General features: G+C 43.7%; 1 protein-coding gene across 2 annotated transcripts in view; it reads right to left on the bottom strand.

Moving 5' to 3' along the window:
• Positions 1-20,218, bottom strand: part of COP1 (COP1 E3 ubiquitin ligase) — a 184,174-nt gene that overhangs the window by 45,737 nt on the left and 118,219 nt on the right. For both annotated transcript variants that reach the window (XM_054981241.1, XM_054981243.1), the window contains exons 16-17: positions 3,242-3,359; positions 10-134 (exon numbers count right to left, since the gene is read on the bottom strand). In XM_054981241.1, coding sequence (XP_054837216.1) covers positions 10-134; positions 3,242-3,359 — 243 coding nt within the window. The remainder of the gene's footprint in view (positions 1-9; positions 135-3,241; positions 3,360-20,218) is intronic.

Raw genomic sequence — 20,218 nt, 5'->3', positions numbered from 1 at the left:
TTCACTTACCACAGGCAATATAATCTCCATTTGATGCCAAACCTACAAAATTCTTCTCATTGATATGACCCTTAAAGGAACGCAGACAGTGTGGCTTTCCTACGTTCCACAACTTTAGCTGACTGTCTGTTGACCTGAGGGGGGAAAAATGATACAAGCCATCAAATAACGTTAATTAACATTTTGTCAGGGAATGTGAAAACATCACACAAACACACATGCACTGGCACCAGTGTGTCTCCCGACTGGGTTATGAAACAGGTCCCCAATGGGAGCCTTCCATTACCCAACAGAGAGAACCAGAAAGCTGCATTATACAGAAACAACCCTAGTTTTAAATCAAACCTTTGAGCATTTACCATCCAGGATGCCTAAACGCAAAGCCACTCCCTGGTTTTTTTCTATCCTACTTAATCCTAATGCAGGAGATAAAAATGTGGGCTTTCAGATCGACCACCCAAAGACATCTAGGCACAGCACACAGGAGACACACTTGTCAAAGAGTAAGAGACGATCAAGACATTATTTAATCATGTCATCACCTACTTACAACAATGCATATATTTTTTAAAAATGGAGGATCAGTGACTGCTCCCTGGCGATGCAAAGGATATGCAAGGGCTGGAATGTAACTCCCTAAGCTCTCAAGCAGACGTATCATTCATTAGGTCACATTGGTTGTTTAAAAGGTAGAGTTGGGACCAAAAGCTAGTGGGTGATGTTGGGCTAGTCACACACTCTCAGTCTAACCTACCTCACAGGGTTGTTATGAGGATAAAACAGAGAAGAAATTGATGTAAGCCGTTTTAGGTCTCCATTGGAGAGAAAGCAAAGTGATGTAAATTTTAAAAGAATGTTTATGCTCTTTCAGGTAAGCATAGACTTTTACTTTCCAGCGTTCAATAGGGCTTATTCCTATGTAGGAGTACACAGGATCACAGTTTTTGATTTTAAGCACTCTTGCCTAGAGTCCGTGCGTGCGTGTGTGTGTGTGTGTGTGTGTGTGTGTGTGTGTGCATGTGAACATGCATGAGAGAGCCAAAGCAAACTTCACAATCTCTCCCTAACTTATTAGCAATCAGAACCTTCCTCCCGCCAAGGGGCAGTTTATAGATATAAAATCATGAACACCCTCCCTCAAAAGTCAGAAGCGCAAGGTGTTGCCTGGCCTAAAATTGGTCTGGAGGAGCCTACACATGTACACTTCTGAACACATAAGGGCTTGCTGCAGATGTTGCCTGAATACGCAAGTGTTGGGGGCAGGGCCGTAGGCATGATCCCACTCCCTCATATGTGCATTCAGTGATCATATGGATCCGTATCTAGTAACCTAGGAAAGGAAGTTCTGGCATCTGAACAAATTCTGGCTGCAAGCTATAGCTACAGCAGAGGCAGAGGAATTGTTTTTTCCAGATGGCTCAGTGGAGTATGTCTCTCCCTCCCACCCCGAGTTTTTTATTTTTTAAATTATAGAGGCAAAACCTAATAGTGGGAACAAAACACAAAATGAAAGGAGCGCCTGATCTTAGGGCTGCACACAAGCTTTCTTAAGGTGTACCCATTTAAAAGCTAGTCACAATGCATAGGATCTGCATGTGTGTAAATCAGCACCTGGGACTGATAAACCTGGTTAAATGGCGAGCTGTTCAGAACAGCTTGGAGGTCAAAATTTAACACACGGCAGAATGAATCCACCTAATCCATAAAAAAAGCTTAGGATGGAAAGAACCTATATTTTATTACGGGAATTTTGTTGTTGTTATTAATGCAGTTAATCACTGGCAAAGCTCTGCTACCGCCAACTTCTGGATATCAAACACAAGCATAAGCTGCCTTCTGCAATATTAAATTATAGCACAGGTGGGGAAGGAGGGAGAAGAGCCTAAGGTTTCTTCATAGCTCTATTTTGCCCAGCTATTGCATCAACTGCATTTGACAGCTCTGTCAATACAGCTCCTAAGGCCATGGAACAAGCATTTGCAAATGCTCATCTCTCAAGCAGGACATGCCCATGTTGTCCTTTCAAGGTCCCATCCGTGCTGCTGCTCTCTGATCACACAGGAAGAAGATTCCCTCTTCTCCCTTTAGTAGGGGATATTGCCACTGTAAGCAATTACCAAAATCAGCTCAATCTCCAGTTTTATGAGAAATGTTTCTCCCTTAATTGCAGCGCTAATGACGTGTGAGCTTTGGACGGGAGCAGGTTGCTGTATTCAGATCTTATCAACCTGAATGTTTTTACTTGTGCATGCGGTAAGGCAAATTGAAGACAACTTCAATGTTGCATTATTACAGTTCGATGTAAAAAAGAAAAATATGATTGTTAGAGCAGAAGAGTTCCAGTTGCCCAAGACAGATGGATATGGCTTTGAATATTGTGAAATGTGTCGGGAAGACTTAACTATATTTTATGCTCTTATCTGGAGGTCTTAAGGGGAGGAAAGGGAGGGAGAGGAATACAGAGTGTGATTTAAATAGCACATAACATTTATATGGCTTTTAAAAATGGGGTTCAAAGTACCCCTCACCTGTTATCTCAGTAATCCTTGCAAGCATCTCTAAAACAGACCAGTACTATCACCCCTGTATTGCACAAAGGTGCATGAAAGGGAAGAAGCCTGAGAGAATACTGACTGGTCATGCTGTTCCAAGTGACTACCACCTTTTCCAAAGCTAGCAAGTTAAATAAAAACACTGACATTATCAATTTTATAAAAATTCTACAACTTTTGAGAAAAGGACTCCTTTCTTCTACCCTGCCCCTGTGCGAAATGTGCGCTTGTGCTATCATCCAAAACCAGGCTCGGCTGCGTAGCTGTATGCTGCCAGCAGGGGGCACCCCTGCAATTCTTGGAACATAAGCCAGTTTAAATAACTACTTTCAGGAGTAGAAAGCATACTATTTTCTATCCTTTATATGATCACCTGCAAATATGACCAAAGAGAAATATAACAGATCCTTCCAAAGAGATATTACTGAATAGGAGCTTACAAAAGTAAAGCAAATGTCCCTTATGCCTGTGCTTTTCTTGAACTCCTTTGCGCTCATGAGAGAGTGCGCAGCCAACAGAGGTGAGAAACAGCTTTATAATTATAATCTAACAAAAGCACACCAATCTGTTGAACAGAATGACAGTTCACGCACGCACACTCTCCACCCACAAGCCACATACGAACGAAGCTCTCTGAAATTTGATAAGAATCAGGGAGTGTCACTTCTCGCAAATATGGAGATACTTACGCAGAGACTATTTCCTCCCCGCTAACAAACTTTGCATATGAAACAGCCTTGCGATGCCCTTTGAAGACCATGATTGGCTGCTTAGTGTTCCGAAGATCGTAATAGTGAACACAGTGATCTGGGGAGAAGGAGGGAAAAGGGGGCGGGAAAAGAATCATTAGCATATGGGAAAGGCTATGGATAGCAGTAAGGTCTCATCATTCAATGATTCAAGTACCTGAAAAAAATTACAGGAATGCAGCATAATGTCACCATCTGATTCCCCCACCCAGCTGTAGCTTAAAACACATGGATCTAACAGGCCAAAGGTTTAATTAATCATAGGCAGCTCATCATTAAAATGGAAGAAAAGGACAAGACTTTTTTGGGGGGGGGGTACTTAACCCCTCTTTTATTTCTGTATGGAAGCAAATAATTTGATCGTTCCTTGCACTTCTTCTTTAATTAGAGGAAAATAGAATTTCTGCTAATAAAATAAAAACCATTTAGATTGCTGCTGCCCTTAACAATTCCACTGTGGCAATGAAAGCGCTGTTGGCATCTGAAGGGTACATGCTTCAGGAGAGTTACCAGTGCATTTTAATTTGTGCAGTTTCCCGCAGAACAAAAACCAAGAAAAAGACAAATCAGCAACACAAACATCTCCTTAGCTAAGGAACATATTCAATTTTCCACGCTTTTGAGTTTGTGTCAGGTTTAATTAAAATCTATCGGGTCTGTGCACGCGCACTGATCATTAACACATGCGGAAGATCTCTGATCCCTACCTAAATGTGAATTGGCCCCCTTCTGATCATCCTTAATGGGGAATTACATACCACATGTTAAAACAGCCACAAACCATGATGCTGATGCAGTGTTTCCTGATCTTATTACCATGATTAAGAGAACTCCCCAAGGATTCCATGCTTTCCCCTCCATGTCAGCATCAACCATGGTGTAAGCATCAATCCTACGCTTACTAAAGTCTGCTTTAAACTTGGACTTGAAGCCTGTTAGCAGACTTGGATCAAGGAATCACAGTTGATGCTAATGGCTGTTAGCACTGCAATTTGTGTTAGCTGGTATTGGAGACTAATGAAATGGAAACTGAGAGAATGGGAAAATGACTCCTCGGATGCACGAAGAGTTGTATCCTGCAACTCTCTTCCACTAAGTTGGATTCTACAACTCTCTTCTTACTCTAATGGAGAAGTCCATCTTGTTGAAGGAAATCTGCCTCTGCTGGAGGAGACTTGGTGGACCAGTCTTGGGATCTAACCCCATATATATGGAGAAACCATCTTATTCAATAGGTTGGACATTCTTGCTTTAGTAGTCTAAGGCAGCGGCAAAGAAAAATACAATCTGAAGATTTTTCAGTGGTTGCCTTGGACTTTTCTCTCACAAGAAGCATCACGTTAGCTTAACAAAGCTAAGAAGATTGTGATCATCGATTATTCCTGTTGTGATTGTCCTCTGTTCTTAAACTGTAGATATCTGAATTTTGCACAGCAATCTCCCAGCCGCGGTGTATATAATTCACAAACAATATGTATCTGCCAAAGGACTAGGCTGTTTCTGCCACAAGGGAATAACATTGGGTTTCCCCTCTGGAAAAGTTCTTACTAGATATAAGCTTTCAAGCCATGTTCTGTGAAAAATTGTACCCTTCTTTCCAGAGGGAATGTACAGAAGATACACTTGTAATGCCGCAGATTTCAGACAACAAACTAATGACGGGAGGAGTGACAAGAGGAGCACTGACAAGCAACTGGATTAATGTAGACGGGGGGGGGGGAGGAGAGTGGGGCAAGAGCATCTCTGCTTGCAGTTTCTGAATTCACTTTCCTAAATCCTGCAATAAACAACTCCATGCCCGATGGCATATGGCCCCAGCACAGCACGCTTGCCTGCATAGCCTACACAATCAATCAACTTCTGCTCTGATCAGTATGTGTCCAGGAAACTGTATGGCTACAGGGTGCTAAAATTAGCCACTTAATTATTAATTGATTATTTCAGCCACGATGGTATCTGTGCCCAACTGAGGGTGGGTGGGTTTTTTTTTTTTATTAATCCACAGTTGCAATTTTTAAGTAGATACATGAAGCCTAATGCTCATCATTCATTAATGCCTGAACAGGTGGCCATGTTTTCTAATTAAAAAGATTCGCTCCCTCTTTCTCTCAGACCATATGGACCTTTCATTGAACAAGATAAAAGTGCTACCTACTAAGGAAGCCAAGATCTTAAAGTAGGCTAAGTGAGAGGAATAAAAATCCCAAGTACCACACAGTAGAAACCTCTCAAATTGATTTACGATAAACTGAAACACCTCACAACTGGCATGGCTCCTGGCAATCCTATCCTCCTTGGACTGTATATTCAAAGGGCCCTGAAACATTCAAGCAATTCCAGTAATAATGAGTGCCAAGAACAGACCAGGAAAACAGCAAGAGCTTTGCCAATAACTCTTGATCTCAGCCTTCCTTCTCATACCAGTACGGCGCCTATTCCATTCAATCCTGACTTGGAATACTCTCTTGCTTGCCCAAAACCAAGAACCACAGGCAGCAAATACTTTAAGCATCATTAAGTAGCTGGGGAGGGGGGTGGGCAAAATACTTAGTTGCAGAACAGAGAAATAATTTTGATCCTCAAAACCAAATGTTTTGCCAAGACGTAAATCTGTATAATAATTTTTAACATGCTTTTGGAAACAGCTTTATATAGATCCTATTTGCTTTGTCCTATTTGATCCGATTTTCCTTGTAATTGCTAGTGCTGAAGAAGCTTTCCCATGCCAGGACTTCAAAGCTGAGGCCTTCAGTGGATTGACCTTTCACAGTCTTCTCTTCTTACTGCAAGGTGCAGCCCTAACTCCACATGCCAGAACAGGAGACAGACGGAGCCATTAGAGTACAGCACCAGAGGATGCTAGGCCTGTACCATCTTCACACGCATAGCTGTGAGATGAGCAGAGGACCCATCGGGCTCCAGAAGCAACTAGGGCTGTGCGCTTCGGTATTCGCTTCGGGTAAAAATACCCAAAGCAAAGCCAATTTGGAAATATTCTGGATATCCGAATCAGGGCCAGCATGCTGGCCCCAATTTGGAAATCCAGAATCAAAGCTTTCTGAAGCTTTCGGAACGCTTTGGGGCTGAATTTAAAGGGCCCCGCCGCTGCTTGCAAGCAGCGGCGGGGCCCTTTAAACATCATCCCACCCCCACCCATTATGGGGGTACAGCTGACCCTCAGCACAGCTGACCCTCCTGCCAGGTAAGTGGATGGGGGGTGGAGGGGTTCCCCGGGGGGGGTGGGGGTGGAAGGGTTGCCCTGGGGTGTGGGGGAGTTGCCCCCTTTGCTTCAGTATGCTCTGAATATTTATGGAGCATACCGAAGTGAGTAAAGTGCCTTCATTCCGAAGCGGCTTGCCACTTCAGAATTAAGGTATTTCCGAAATTTTTCCCTGCTTCCCGAATCAACCCCCTCCTGCACACCCCTAGAAGCAACCAGCCACTCACAAGAGTTATCCCATCTGTGGATCAGCAATCAGAATATTGCAAGGAAAAACAATTAGCTATCTTCATTGAAAAGCCATTGAAGTACAGAATCAACAATTTGCTTCACTCAAGACATGTGATACCTTTCCACCAGGCGCCTCCTTGAGGTAATCATCATCAATCCCACACCACAAGACAACCCCCCAGCAATTTGCCTGAAATAATGTTTGAATATGCATTAGAGCGAATAAGCCCTGCCTCTTGTCCACAAAATAGATGCAAGCAGCTTTGTCTTAGGAAAGCTTCCATTCTTCTGTGCATTAGCAAGTGCTTGAGAAAATTTATTTAGTTAAGAAAGAGTCGGGTCTAGTAGCACCTTAAAAATTCAACTAGATTTAGTTAAGACTTCCACTTTAGCCATCTTACCACATAATCACTCTCTGAAACTGTTTCTCTACTATATGAGTTTTAATTTCTACTCAGCTTCCTTGCATTTATCAGATGGTATTCATTGCAAAAAAATCCAAAAATAAATTTTAAAATGGTTTCATCCTGAAGTATTTAGAGCAATCAAGAAATGGATAAAAGTTCCTCATCAAAGACAAGAAGAAGCACACTGGAATCTGTTTAAATAGGTTGAATTTAATACCCATGTTGTACTTTTGTACTACAAAGATCCTTGTTCTTGAGGACATTTTTACACAGATAATAGGGCTCTAGTGTAAAAAAAATGGTTCAGAAAGACACTTTGGCAGAGATAAGATCTGTGGACTATACTATTGTGCTCTGTTTGCTGTTATAAGTGTGCTTGTACTTTGTAATTTTTGCATTGTTTAGCATACCCCATTTGAAGGCTGATTCTTTCTTTCAACCCCGTTTCAGATTTATGCAATCCAAATCCTATTGCACTGTTATAATGGATATCCATGATGTTAACTGCATTTGACTTACACTATGTAATCTGCCTTGAGCCTCAGTGAGAAAGGCAGACTATAAATGATGTAAATAAAAATAAATGATTATTATAGTATATGACCACTGGCCTGTCAAGCGCTAGCCCAATATGAGAGCCATAACAGTGTCAGACTAAGATCTCTGTGTCCCAGGCTTGAATACCTGCTCTGCCATGGAAGCTTACAAGGTGACCTTGGGTCAGTCACAGTTCACATTCATCCAAATTTCACAGGCCAGTCATGAGGATAAAATAGAAAAAGAATGATGTTAGCCACACTGGGTCCCTACTGGGGAGTAGTGATGGGCATGAACCGGGAAAAAAATGAACTGTGTGGTTTGTCACAATTCATGAACCATAAACTTTCATGAACCTACCTCGGTTCACAAACCAGTTCATTTGGTTCATGAAAACGTCACATCCAGGTCAGCAATTCGTCACTTCTGGGTCAGCAGAAGGTCTGCAGGAAGTCCATCCCCTGTTGCCTAGGAAACTGACTGATCGGCGCCAGGCTGTCTGCAGTGACGAACCAAACTAACCAAACGAACCAGTCTAAAGTTCGTGGCAGTTCATCAGAAATGGGCTCTGATGAACCGCTGGTTCGCGAATCACGAACTGGCGTGGTTCGTCATGAACTTTGGTTCGTATTTCAGTTCGTGCCCATCTCTACTTGGGATCAAAGAGGGTATAAAGCAAAATACAAAAGTAAAAAATCATTATACAACAATAACATTTGATTTATATACTGCCCTTCAGGGCAACTTAATGCCCACTCAAAGCGGTTTACAAAGTGTGTTATTATTATCTTCAAGATAATCACCCTGTGAGGTGGGTGGGGCTGAGAGAGTTCCTAGAAGCTGTGACTGACCCAAGATCACCCAGCTGGCTTCAAGTGGAGGAGTGGGGAGTCAACCCCGGTTCTCCAGATTAGAGTCCCGCACTCTTAACAACTACGCAAAACTCTAAGGCAGCAAATGGAGGCCTTTTCTAATCCCACCTCCCAAGATTCTTTAACTGGACATATTAAGGACTGAACTTTAGACTTCTGAATACAAATCCTTGTTCTTCAAATTGTGGCTAAGAACCAAAGGAGAGTACAGTACAGAAGTACCAGACTCAGGACCCAACTGCATATATTTGGAGACAGATAAGGAAATCACACCCAATATGTGTTGTAATCTGGGGATGGGGGAAGGGAATGCTGTCTTTTGCAGAGAAAAGTTTCTCCTCCTTCAGCCAGCCCCTGCAAATGTTGATGGCATTTTTCTGTACATGAGCTCCAAAACTAGAATTAAGCAGGTGTATATAGTGGTGGTGGTGGGAGGGATCAACAAGCACGGGAATTGGTTAAACACTCTCTACCTGCTGATTCTGCCCTATGAATTCTCCCCGCTCCAATGCTTTCTCATTAACTTGAGAAGGTCGCATTTAGGAACAAATAAGAACATGTAGTTTCATTCAAACAGCAGTACCAATTAGCTCTGCACTGCAGAAATATTTCTAAATGTGGAGAAGCCAAACTCAGTACAACAATATTCTGGGCTGCTTCCTGAAGTTTATTTGACAGGCATGCTGTATTCCATAAGGAAAAGCTACTAACGGAGTAGCCCTAAAAAAAATTACACCCTTTTGAAGTCAATAGGCTTAGATGAGTAACTCTGCTCAGGACTGCACTGTAATAGGACTAATACACAAGTTCTCCATCAGGGGCACATAAGGCAGAGTACTGCAGCTACTCCCATCTGATGCATGTTTTTATAAACATACACACTGCAAAGGATTTGGGTTTTTGTGCCTCCCCATTAAAATACACAGCACTGCTCTAAGTTATAAGAGCTGCATGTCAGCAATTGCAGAGAACAAGAGATCTACAGAGAGTCTAGCAAACGCACCTGGCTGCCCCGCCATCCTTGTTTCAAGGCAGACTGATGGAGGGAATGATAAAACACTTCCAAAAATATATACCTATTTAGGATTTGATGGAAAGAACTAAAAAAAAAAGGAGGAGATTAAATTTTTGCCTGCCTGAGGATCTTTCCTGTCAAGATCATGAGGATTTTGCATTCTGGTGCATTTTCCTACATATGCTCCCTCTGCAGAGGAAGGATTTGATCCCACAATCAAGCCTTTACAGCTATTTTACTACCACTTACTATGATCAGCAGATGACTGCATTATTTGTAAGTGGCTAATTCAACAATATCGTTTCTCTGCAGATTTGCTACACTCCCAGAATTGTAGAAGCAAGAGGAATGGTAACCTAAAAACCACCAGTTCTAGGGGTTGGGTTTTTTTAAAAGTTTTATATTGAACAGCTTCCCCGTGGCTTCAGGTTATGGATGACATTCATCAGGCTATGGATAATGGCCTTCACAGGTCAGAGACCTTTTTATTGACTTGTCTAAAGCTTTTCACAGAGCGGCCTATAAAAGCTCCATTAAATAACCTCCTTTTGAAGACAGACAACATACCTCATTCAATATTTTAATCAGCTTGTGTGAAAAAAACTAGATGGGAAGGAGGGAGAAAGAAAATCAGAAATAATGTGTATGTAGCTATTTACCTATCTATATTATGAGTATTTGTTATTCACTGCTCTACAGAAGTAGAGTTTGGATATTTACAGTACAATCCTATGTGGAATCACTCCAGGCCACATTCTTTGAAATCAATGAGTTTAGACTGGAGTAACTAGATAGGATTGCACTACCCATCAACTATTTCTCACAGACCATTTTACCAGTATTTGGCTGTGAAACAGCAGAAACTTGCCCTATTTTATTATGGTAACATGATTATCAGATTTATATTTAGGAAAATAAAAGTTTGAAGAATATACTTAGAAAGTTTAAAAAAAAGGAGTCTCACTTTACGGTAGTCTTCCACCAGTGAGTGAAGTTTTTGTTTTTCTTGGTGTCCCCTCAATAAATGTTACTGGTCCTCCTCCTTGGATGTGGCATTGCGTATGCTTTATTGAATTGTTTAAACATTTTATAGACTTATATTTTAAATGCTATTTTGATGTTCACTGCCTTAGAGACCCTATTGAGATGGAAAGGTGGCATAGAAATGTTTAAATAAATACTGTAATAGTTTGTGTCAGGTTCTGCCAAGGGCACCACCCGGTGAGACGCCGGCCTGCCTGACTTCCGCCTTAAAGGACCTTCAGGGATGTCAAGTTCTGCCCAGGGTGCCGACCTGTGAGACGCCGGCCGGCCTGCCCTGTACCTTAAAGGATCTTCAGGGAATATGTGGGACCCCGCTCTGTGGAAGGAGGGGGGTATACCTCACCCTCACACCCTCTCAGTCCACTCACAAGTCCCCTCAACCTGACCTTGTCCCGGCAGCCTTCCATGACAGCTGCCCCCATCCAGCTGTTGGCCTTACTCCTCCTCCTCTTCGTCTTCTTTCCTCCATCTCTTCACTGCTCACTCATTCTCTTTCCTCCACTCCATCACACTCCTACACAACCCACCCCACCCTGTGGGTGGACTTCCCTTATATCCTGCCCCTCATTCCAGGCTCCACCTGCCAGGCCACACCCCTCTTTTGCCTCCTAGCATAGGCCTGGGCTGCCTCAAGCAGTTGTACCTGGGGTAGTTAGTTTGGCAGCATTGGACAGCAATAGCTGTGCTCTCTTGGCTGGCTGCTAAGCTTCCTCTGCTCTGAGCTTCCAGCAGCCCCAGCTGGTCTCTATTACTCCCTTCCTCCCTGTTTGCAGCTTGGGGCATGGCCCTGTGCTGCTTCTGCTGTCCTGCTGGTAAGGTAGCTGGCTGGCTGTCCGTATTTCTTGTGCCTTCTCCCTCTACTCTGTCCCTGTCCTGGCTGTCCTTACTTCCCCTGGCAGGGATCTTAACCTCCCACTGGAGGGTGGGGCTGGCTGGCTTCCATCTGCTCCTTCTGACCCTCTGGGGCATGTATGCTTCTTTCTCTCCCTTGGGTGCTGGCAGGTTCAGGCCCTGTGTCAGACTACGGATGACAGGATATGGCAGGTAGACTCCTGGATCATTTCAGCAAAACGCAGGTCCTTGGTTAAATGACTTTTATTCAGAAAAATCAGCCTTTTCCCACATACACAGGTCCATTGGAGTACATGGAAGTAAAATGCTTATGAGCATGACAACTTCCCATTGAAAGGAATAAGTTTCAAAGCAGTTACTGGACTATATACTCATACAACCCCCTCCCTCCTAAACCACAAGCCCAGAAGCAGCCTGGGAAACCTTCAGAGTTCATACACTATGCAAACAAGATACTGAGAACTGCAACATTTCAGACACCCAAGGTCAGTTCAAAGAACATCAATGGGAGAGACTGTCCGCAGCCCTGCCAGCTGTAGGGTTATGCTGTGAGAGGGAGAAAACGAAAGTGATTCCCAAAGCTATAGACTCAACCCGAAACGTACCTATCAGTTACCACATTAGACCAGTACTGACAATTAGAGATGAGTATGATCCAAAAAAAATACCGATTAAGCCGTTCGTGGATCCGGGCCACTGCCGAACCCAGGCCACCGATTCTAACCAATCAAGTTCCATTTCCGATCCGGAATCGGGAAGGCCAAAGCGGGAGGGTGCCCCGCTGTTTCCAGCGATATAGGAACGGTGGTTGGTGGCCCTGCGGGCAGGGGGAGGCAGCGATGAGCCACCTCCCTTCAGTGATGGAGGGGATATTCACACACACACTTAGAGTAGGGGGGAGTTTTTAACCTGGCAACGAGCCGCCTCCCCTCAGGGAGGGGACATTCCCAGGGCCAGATCTACAGTTGCCAGCGCCCAGGGCAACCGTAGTCAGGCTCTTGTGCGCGAGCGCTCCTGGGTCACCCCCCCCCCCGCAGCAAGCTGGCTGTCCCGGTGCGATGCAGAGCTGGTGGCAGCGCGAGTGGCTCGGCGGATGCCCGCGCCGTTCACCTGCCCCGCAAGACAGGGGTCGGCCGGCTTCCCACGTGCCCCTTGTCCTGGGGAAAGGTGAACGGCACAGGTGGCCTCCCAGCCTCCCGCGCTGCCTTTAGCCTTTCCCCAGGACAAGGGGTGGCTGGCTTGCCCACGTGCCCCTTGTCCTGGGGAAAGACGAATGATGCGGGCAGCCTCCCGCGCTGCCTTTTGCCTTTCCTTTGTGCCCATGGCTTCAGAACACCCCCTTCCCCCTCCCTCCCCTGGGTTGCTGCTCCGTGGTTGGAAGGAAGCCTGCTAATCAAGGAAAGCTGGGATTCCATTCGTGTTTCGAGGGTGACAGAAGGAGGGCAAACACAGCTCATTTCCCTGGCTCCATTGCCCCGGGAATAAATTACTGGCGCAAGAGTGTCTGCAATTCCGAACAGAAACCGATACATCTGATCAAGTCCCGAACAGGCAAACCCCCGACTGCTGGATCGGTTGCTGTGGACGGAACCGATTAGCTGTGTCACGCTGGTGCAAACACCAAAATCAGGTTTTTTTTGAAATCATAATTCAGACCGTGCTCATGTCTACTGACAATACTGAGTTAACGCCATAAACAGTCTGAGAATCCACTAGAATCCTAATAACAGGAAATCCTAACAACAGGAACAGGAAATTGGGTTACACCAGGATTACGATTACAATAACTGGCAGTAGAACCTAATTGAATTATAACTGGCATGTAAACATCAGAACTAACATTGGCATGAATGAATGGGTACAATCAAACATGACATTCTGCCTCCCTAAAAACGGCCCTCCCTAACTTCAAGGTCCTGTCTTGTCAGGATAGCGTCTATAAATTAAATTATGAGGCTATTGCTACTAATCTGCCATAAACTGTTTCTATTGTTTTCTGTTAAACTAATACAAATGAAAGATTAAGTGATAGCCCAACAAATGAGTATGCCGGGGTCATTCAGGCCTGACCTGACCTGACTTTATGATAATGATACTTGAGGGAATGCCTCTTCATATATTGTCCAGCATGCCAATTCAGATCTTCTTCTCAGGCCCTACTCTCTGTGCACCCACTTGCAGAGGTCAGGCAGGTGGCAAGCACAGGCGGGGCTTTTTGGTGGTAGCACCATGTCTCTAGATTGTTCTTTGTCTTGAAGATCACCTTGCACCCACTTTACTTTCCATTATTCGCCAGATTAAAACATTTCTCTTTGCCCAGGCATTTAACTAAGGTGTTCCATTGTTTTTAGCTGTTTCATGGTCTGGTCCAAGTCTGAGGATTGTTATATGAATCTCATTTTAGATGCTCCATTTTGTGTTTTATTGGCCGCTTTTTATTAGAATTTTTAAATTGACTTGGTTTTATTTATGTTATTAACTTGGATTGTTTTACTGATATGTTTCTTATTGGTATGATTAGTTTTTTCTTTTTTTAATTGTATGTTTGGTTTTGTTTTTCTGTTTTGAGCTGCTATTAAGTCTGGAGAAGCAGCATACAAATTGGCTAAACAAAAAATTGTAGACTTAAGTTTGAGATTAGAATAAACTTGCTAAAAGCATACTAACATTGTAAGAGAATTAACAATCCTGCATTTCAACATAGTTCACAAAAACTGGAGAAAATATAAGACATGGTATTAGAATGTTGAATAGCAACTTCACAATACTTGCAAAGTTATGGAAATTGAACGAGCATTTTATGCCACATAAACACCATTACATACTGAAAATCTCAGTAAAATACTAGTAGTAAACTGCATAAAGGTCTGTTTTACCTACATATGGAAACTAGGGAGGGGAGAGAGAGAAGAATAAAAATATATATGCAGAATAGCATTACAAACCATAAGCTTTTCATCTGTTGAGGCAGGTAGCCCAAAGTTTCATTTCATCATGCAATTTCTTGGAGTCAATGGCTGGAAGCCCCTCAAATGCATCTATAGCCCTGGGAACTCCTGAAGTGGTGAAGCATTTTTCTCTCTAATGGAATCCGCAATAGCTGGTGGTGACAGTAATTTCGCATTTAGGGGAGTGAGAAGAAAAGAGGATTGGAATGAATCTTAAAAGTTACTCATGAATCAACGGATTTATGTTGGACTGTGTGTTAAAGAAGCTTAGTTATTTTACATCGCACGTTTAGAAGAAACCCAGTAAAACAGGAGGTGGCAAACAAACAAATATTCACTCTTGAATCCATGGTATTAAATAAACACTGCATTTCAGTCTTCTTGCTCAAGGCAAGCAGAGCAGTGTTTAGCAAACGCTGCAAGGCTGAACTATTTTGAAAGGGTTTTAGGTAGTTCATTGTCCTTGATAATAAATGGTTCCTGTCATTCTGTGTATTTGTTGATGTGATGGTTTTAATATCTCTAAATTGTTTTTGTACAGAGTGTAAGTATGGAAACTGCTTTGAGTGATTACTGTTTCAGACAAGTAGTATATATATAATTTATTTAAATAAATAGCCAAGATAGAAGCTTGGGTTAGATCTCTACAAAGTAGTGTTGTTTCCCCATACAAATCAAAGTGCAATATTCACTCTATGCCAAGGATCTCCAATCTTTTTGAACATGTGGGCACCTTTGGAATTTTGAGAGGAAGCGGTGAGCACCACTCCAAAATGACTGCTGGAGGCAGAGTCAAACCCTAAATGGCATGCTTCAGGAGGCACAGCAAAATCCAATAACTCTTTTCTCACTTTAAGAAAGAATTGCAGAAAGGGAATAAGAACAAATGAAGGAAAGCCCGAGGGCAGAGAAAGTGAAAGAGGAAGAAACAGGGGGAAAAAGAAAGCCTGGAAGGAAAAAAGAAAGGAAGGAAGACAACCAGGAATAAAAAAAAAAGAAGGAAAGTCAAAAGGGGAGTGGAATCACACACTGGCTAAGGAAAAGTCAGGTAGCTGCTTACCAGCCCTCCTAATCCCCCAGTGGCGGCGGCTGCTATTGAATCCATGGAAAATCCTTTCATGTGAGTGGTGGTGGAGAGTGCCATCAAGTCATAGCTGATTTATGGCAACCCCTGGTGGGGTTTCATGACATGAGACTAACAGAGGTGGTTTACCATTGCCTGCCTCTGCAACTCTTGTCTTCTTTGGAGGTCTCCCATCCAATTACTAACCAAGGCTGACTCTGCTTAGCTTCCAAGATCTGATGAGATCAGGCATACCTGGGCTATTCAAGGCAGGGCTTCATATGAATGAGGGCAGTGAATAACAAACCCTGACTTTCAATGGCTCCACCCACTTTCTGCAAAGATCGGTGGCCACCACTGCAGGCACCCATGGGAATTATGTTGGGGAACCCTGCTCTATGCTTTTTCATTTAAAACATACAAGACTGACAAAAAAATGAAAATCTTTCCTATTAGTGCTCCCAAGCTACATCCTTGTGTCATTCCTTATTTGATGGGAATGATGTGTGTGTGTTACAGAAGGCAGTTGCAGAACAGCACAGGAAACTGGCTTTGGACAAATTGGACATGCCATATCTGTGAAACAAAACTTGTGCTTCCTTCTCATTGCATTCCTCTGGATTGAAATTAAATTTTACCTCAAATACTTTCAAACACATTTGCACTATAACAAGATCAAAAGATGTGTGTGTTTGAATTGTTCTTCTGACGCAAATCATGGCATCCCAGCCAAAAAGCAAGTTGATCCAGTATGTCATGGCATTACTAGTTCATTCATAGCAGCGATCAATAGCAACATGATTGGAACAGACCCTTTAGAACATTCTGCTCTGTTTGCACTTATTTTTTTAATCACCATTTACTAACATTATAGGATTATCAGCATTCATGATTTATAGAGCCAAAAGTCAGTTGCCCGAGGAGTTTATAATCTAAAGTTTAATTTAGCGGAGGAAACGGAAGGAAGTGACGAAGACTGGGAGCAAGCATAAAACGGGGGAGAATATGCTTCAGTTTAGTTTCTGTAGGGATGAAAACTAAGGGGCTTAAGTAAAGGTGGGTGGTGTGGAGAAATCTGAAGATAATGTAAACCAGTGTCACACAGATGTTAAATGAAGTGCCAGGCATAAGAGGAAGCAAAGGGAAAGGTGCAGAAGCGAAATACCTTTGTATGGCTAAATGTGGGAGACTGCAAGAAGTGAAGGTCATTGGCAGGCAAAAATCACAAGTAAGAGGGGGGTAATCACATTTCTATGCCAGTCTTCCTTCAACAAATGGCCCCTCACAACCACCCTAGGAGGTAGGTTAGGCCGAGAGAATAACTGGCCCAAGATCAGCCAACTTTATGACTGAGTGGAGACTTGAACTCAGGTCTCCCTGGTTCTAATCTAAAATTGTCACCTCTACAGTCCATAGAGTGCTCCAGTTTACTTGGCTTACCTATGTTTAGCAGGATAACTAAATCTAGCATTTCTATTATATTGTATCTCCTTTACAAAGATATACCAACAAACAATCTCTGAAGTAAAATATGCCAGCCTTGTAGATATCATGCCCTAGTTACTTCTAGGTTACAAACTTTGATAAAAAAAAACTTTAAAACAGTTATTCCAGAGATTAAAAAAAAAAAGACATCCTAAGCAAGGGATATTTTCTGACATTTATCAAACTTTTACCTTTTAGCATCAGTTCTTTTGACAGCTGTAGTATAAAGCCAAACACCCTTAGGGTAACACAAAAGTTACAAAAAAATTGTTCCAGCAATGTTTAGCTTGGGGGCATTAAAGAGAAATGTAAGATAGTGTCTCCGGTACAGAACCTTTTATCTGTCTCCCTGAATAAAAGGAGAATATCTAATAAAGCTGTTTAAGATATAAAACTAATTACAATAAAAAGAGCTTTAGTGTAATCTGGTAAAAAAAAACCCCAGAAATGTGCACAAAGGTTTTTGCATTGCTCTAGTGCAGGAAGAATGCATAGAACTGCAGAAACACATTCCTCGTGCCCCCTGCGAAGAAGTGCATGCTAACACATGAACACAACTGATCATAAAAATGAGCAGCAGATCCTTTCTCCAGACTAATGCTGGAGCAAGAGTGCCAAAATGAAAGGGTATTGATTACAGGAATTCAGAACTAGCATTTTTTGACAAATCAGAACCGTTTATGAGCCAACGGTCAAGACCGTGCATAACCATCACTGCAACCCTGACTGTACATAATGTTATGGTGTCCCTACGATCATGACCTTCCCATGAGACCCAGGACGCCAATCTAGCATGGACTGACTATCAGATAAAGCTACTAATTAAAACAGAAATGCGCTGCGGCAATGCAGAGTTATGAACAAGCCTTCCTTATGCATTGAGCTAAAAGAGTAATTAGCAACTACTATGCCAACTACAGCCGCATTATTTGCAAGTGTTGGGTAGAAAGTAGCTAAGAATGGAGTTGAAAGAACGCAGCTAGAATGCCCTCCCCACTCACCTCATATGGGATGTAGTAGCGGCTGCAAGTTAAGCAATGACACATTGTGAACCTTTGCAGATATGCAGCATGGTACAATGGAGTAAAGTGTTAGACTAGGATGCGAGAGAACCATGTTCAAATCCCCATGCTGCCGTGGAAATTTGCTGGGTGACCTTGGGCCAGTGACTGTCTTAGCCTAGTACACCTTACAGGGTTATTGTGAGGATAAAATAGAGAGGAGAACAATGTAAGCCAACTGCTATCACCACTGGGGAGATTAGGCAGAAGGGTATACATAATAATGACAACCACAATAGTAACAACTATTCTTTGTGTAGGTAGAATGTGAACCTGCTCAAGGTTACTGTTACATACTCCCCCCAGGCTATCATATCTCACAGGATTGTGTTTGTGTTTAAATTTTATTTCAGTTCACAACCAGCTTTAATCTAGTAAAATAAGACATTCCCTTATTTAGTAAGAATTACACAAGTTAAAACTTCAGTTAAAATAGTACAAATATAAATATTATAAAATCTAATTAGCATATATCACATCTTATAACAGTTATCATAAATATGAATATAGCCCCGCATAAACACTTTAAAATTAGGAAGCAGAGATCTTAAACAGCCACCGTATGGTAACCTCCTAAAGCGGTCTGAATTAAAGCCCGGATACGCCTGGTGTCAGGTCCAGTGTGTGTTTAAACTGTACTGACTCCATTTTCTAATGTTTCTAGTGTCTAAGTGCTTTCCCCGCAGGTGCACCAGTTCCCAGGCAGCTTTCCCACCGGAGGAGACTGTTTTGTCTAACACCGTTCCACCAAGCATTGGCCTTGAAGGAGAGCAGCTTCCCAAGACTGAAAGATGTTGTTTTGAGAACTGTGGGGGGAGGCTGATGCAGATGGGAACTGTTACTCTGTACCTCATGCTTTGCCCTTCATTGGTAACAATGACTGTGTACCATCCTGAGTCTTCTATTCAGGACAGTGGACTATAATGGACCTTTTCTGCAGTAAAGTTTCCTTATTCAATCAATGGACTCTTGTTTGCTTTTGAAAGGGAACCTGTAGGAAGAGCCTTATCTAGCCACAAGCTGACATTTTGTTACCAATCATGCCTGAGTCGGGCCCAGCGGAATCCAAGGTAGTCCCGGACAGGGATCCTTTGTTTGATCCGTATGCGTCCCCCGACAGTCAAACAGCGCAACCCCAAGAATCTCAGGAACCGGTGCCAGCCGGGGCCGGAGCTTCGACTTCTACACTGCCTCTCATCGACCTCGGCAGTGAGGGGACAAGGCCGACGGCTGCCGCTCTCCCCTTGATCTCGCTACCCACCCCGTTGGAGTGGGGAGCCAGACCCCGAGAAACGCGAGAGCGCCGGGCCGGAGGACTACATCCAAGAGTTTCGATGGACGGACGCCGAAGTCTAGAGACTGTCCCTGAGCTGGATAGCAGCCAACCGTGGCTGTTTTGGAACAGGACGACCGAACAGACGGACGGGAACACAACCCGCCGCGGCGCCCTGAGTTGGGATTATTCGGAACTTGCCCCATGGAAAGAGCCAACGGAAGTTCCTGAACAAAGTTGGGTGCAGATGCAAAGTCGCACCCATGCTGTAGATTCCGGCATCTCGGCAGTGACGGGTCTAGCCAAAGGAATTCTAGCAGCGAGATCGCGAGTCGATCAAGGAGATCCTCCGCCTTGGGGGCCGTTTTCCCCGGTGAGTACAACCGAGGGAGGTTCCGTGATGGGGCAACCGGGTCCAAGCCGAATGCAACAGTTGGAAGCTAGGCTGATCGATATGGAGGAAAGTTTGGCTCATGCCATTCACCTAATCTCAGCGATGGGGGCAGGAGAGAGAATATCACCTGAAGAAATGGCTGTACAAATCGCCACCCTCCAAAGCGTTATGTCCTATCCAGTGGAGGACGCCCCGCAGCAGCCGCTGCCTTCGGGAGAGGAGGAATCCTACCCTGGAGAACCGGGAGAACCGCCCGCGAAACTCCCTAGATTAGACGAAATTCCGCCTAGCGGGGATACTCCAGCTGAGGTGCCTGGAGAGACTCCAACGGAACCCCCTAAATCGGACGGGGATCCACCTCCCGAGGAGACTCCAGCTGAGGTGCCTAGAGAAGGGGAAGAAGGGCCAACCCGTCCAACCGAGACGACGGTGATACCCCCTCTCGCTTCTCCAATAACGGTTCGGCCGGATCAGACGGAAGAGCCTCCGGCTCCTCCTGGGGAGGAATTGCCGCA

This window comes from Eublepharis macularius, chromosome 5 (genome assembly GCF_028583425.1).
Source record: "Eublepharis macularius isolate TG4126 chromosome 5, MPM_Emac_v1.0, whole genome shotgun sequence".
NCBI lineage: Eukaryota > Metazoa > Chordata > Lepidosauria > Squamata > Eublepharidae > Eublepharis > Eublepharis macularius.
This window is presented reverse-complemented; position numbering and strand designations above follow the sequence as displayed.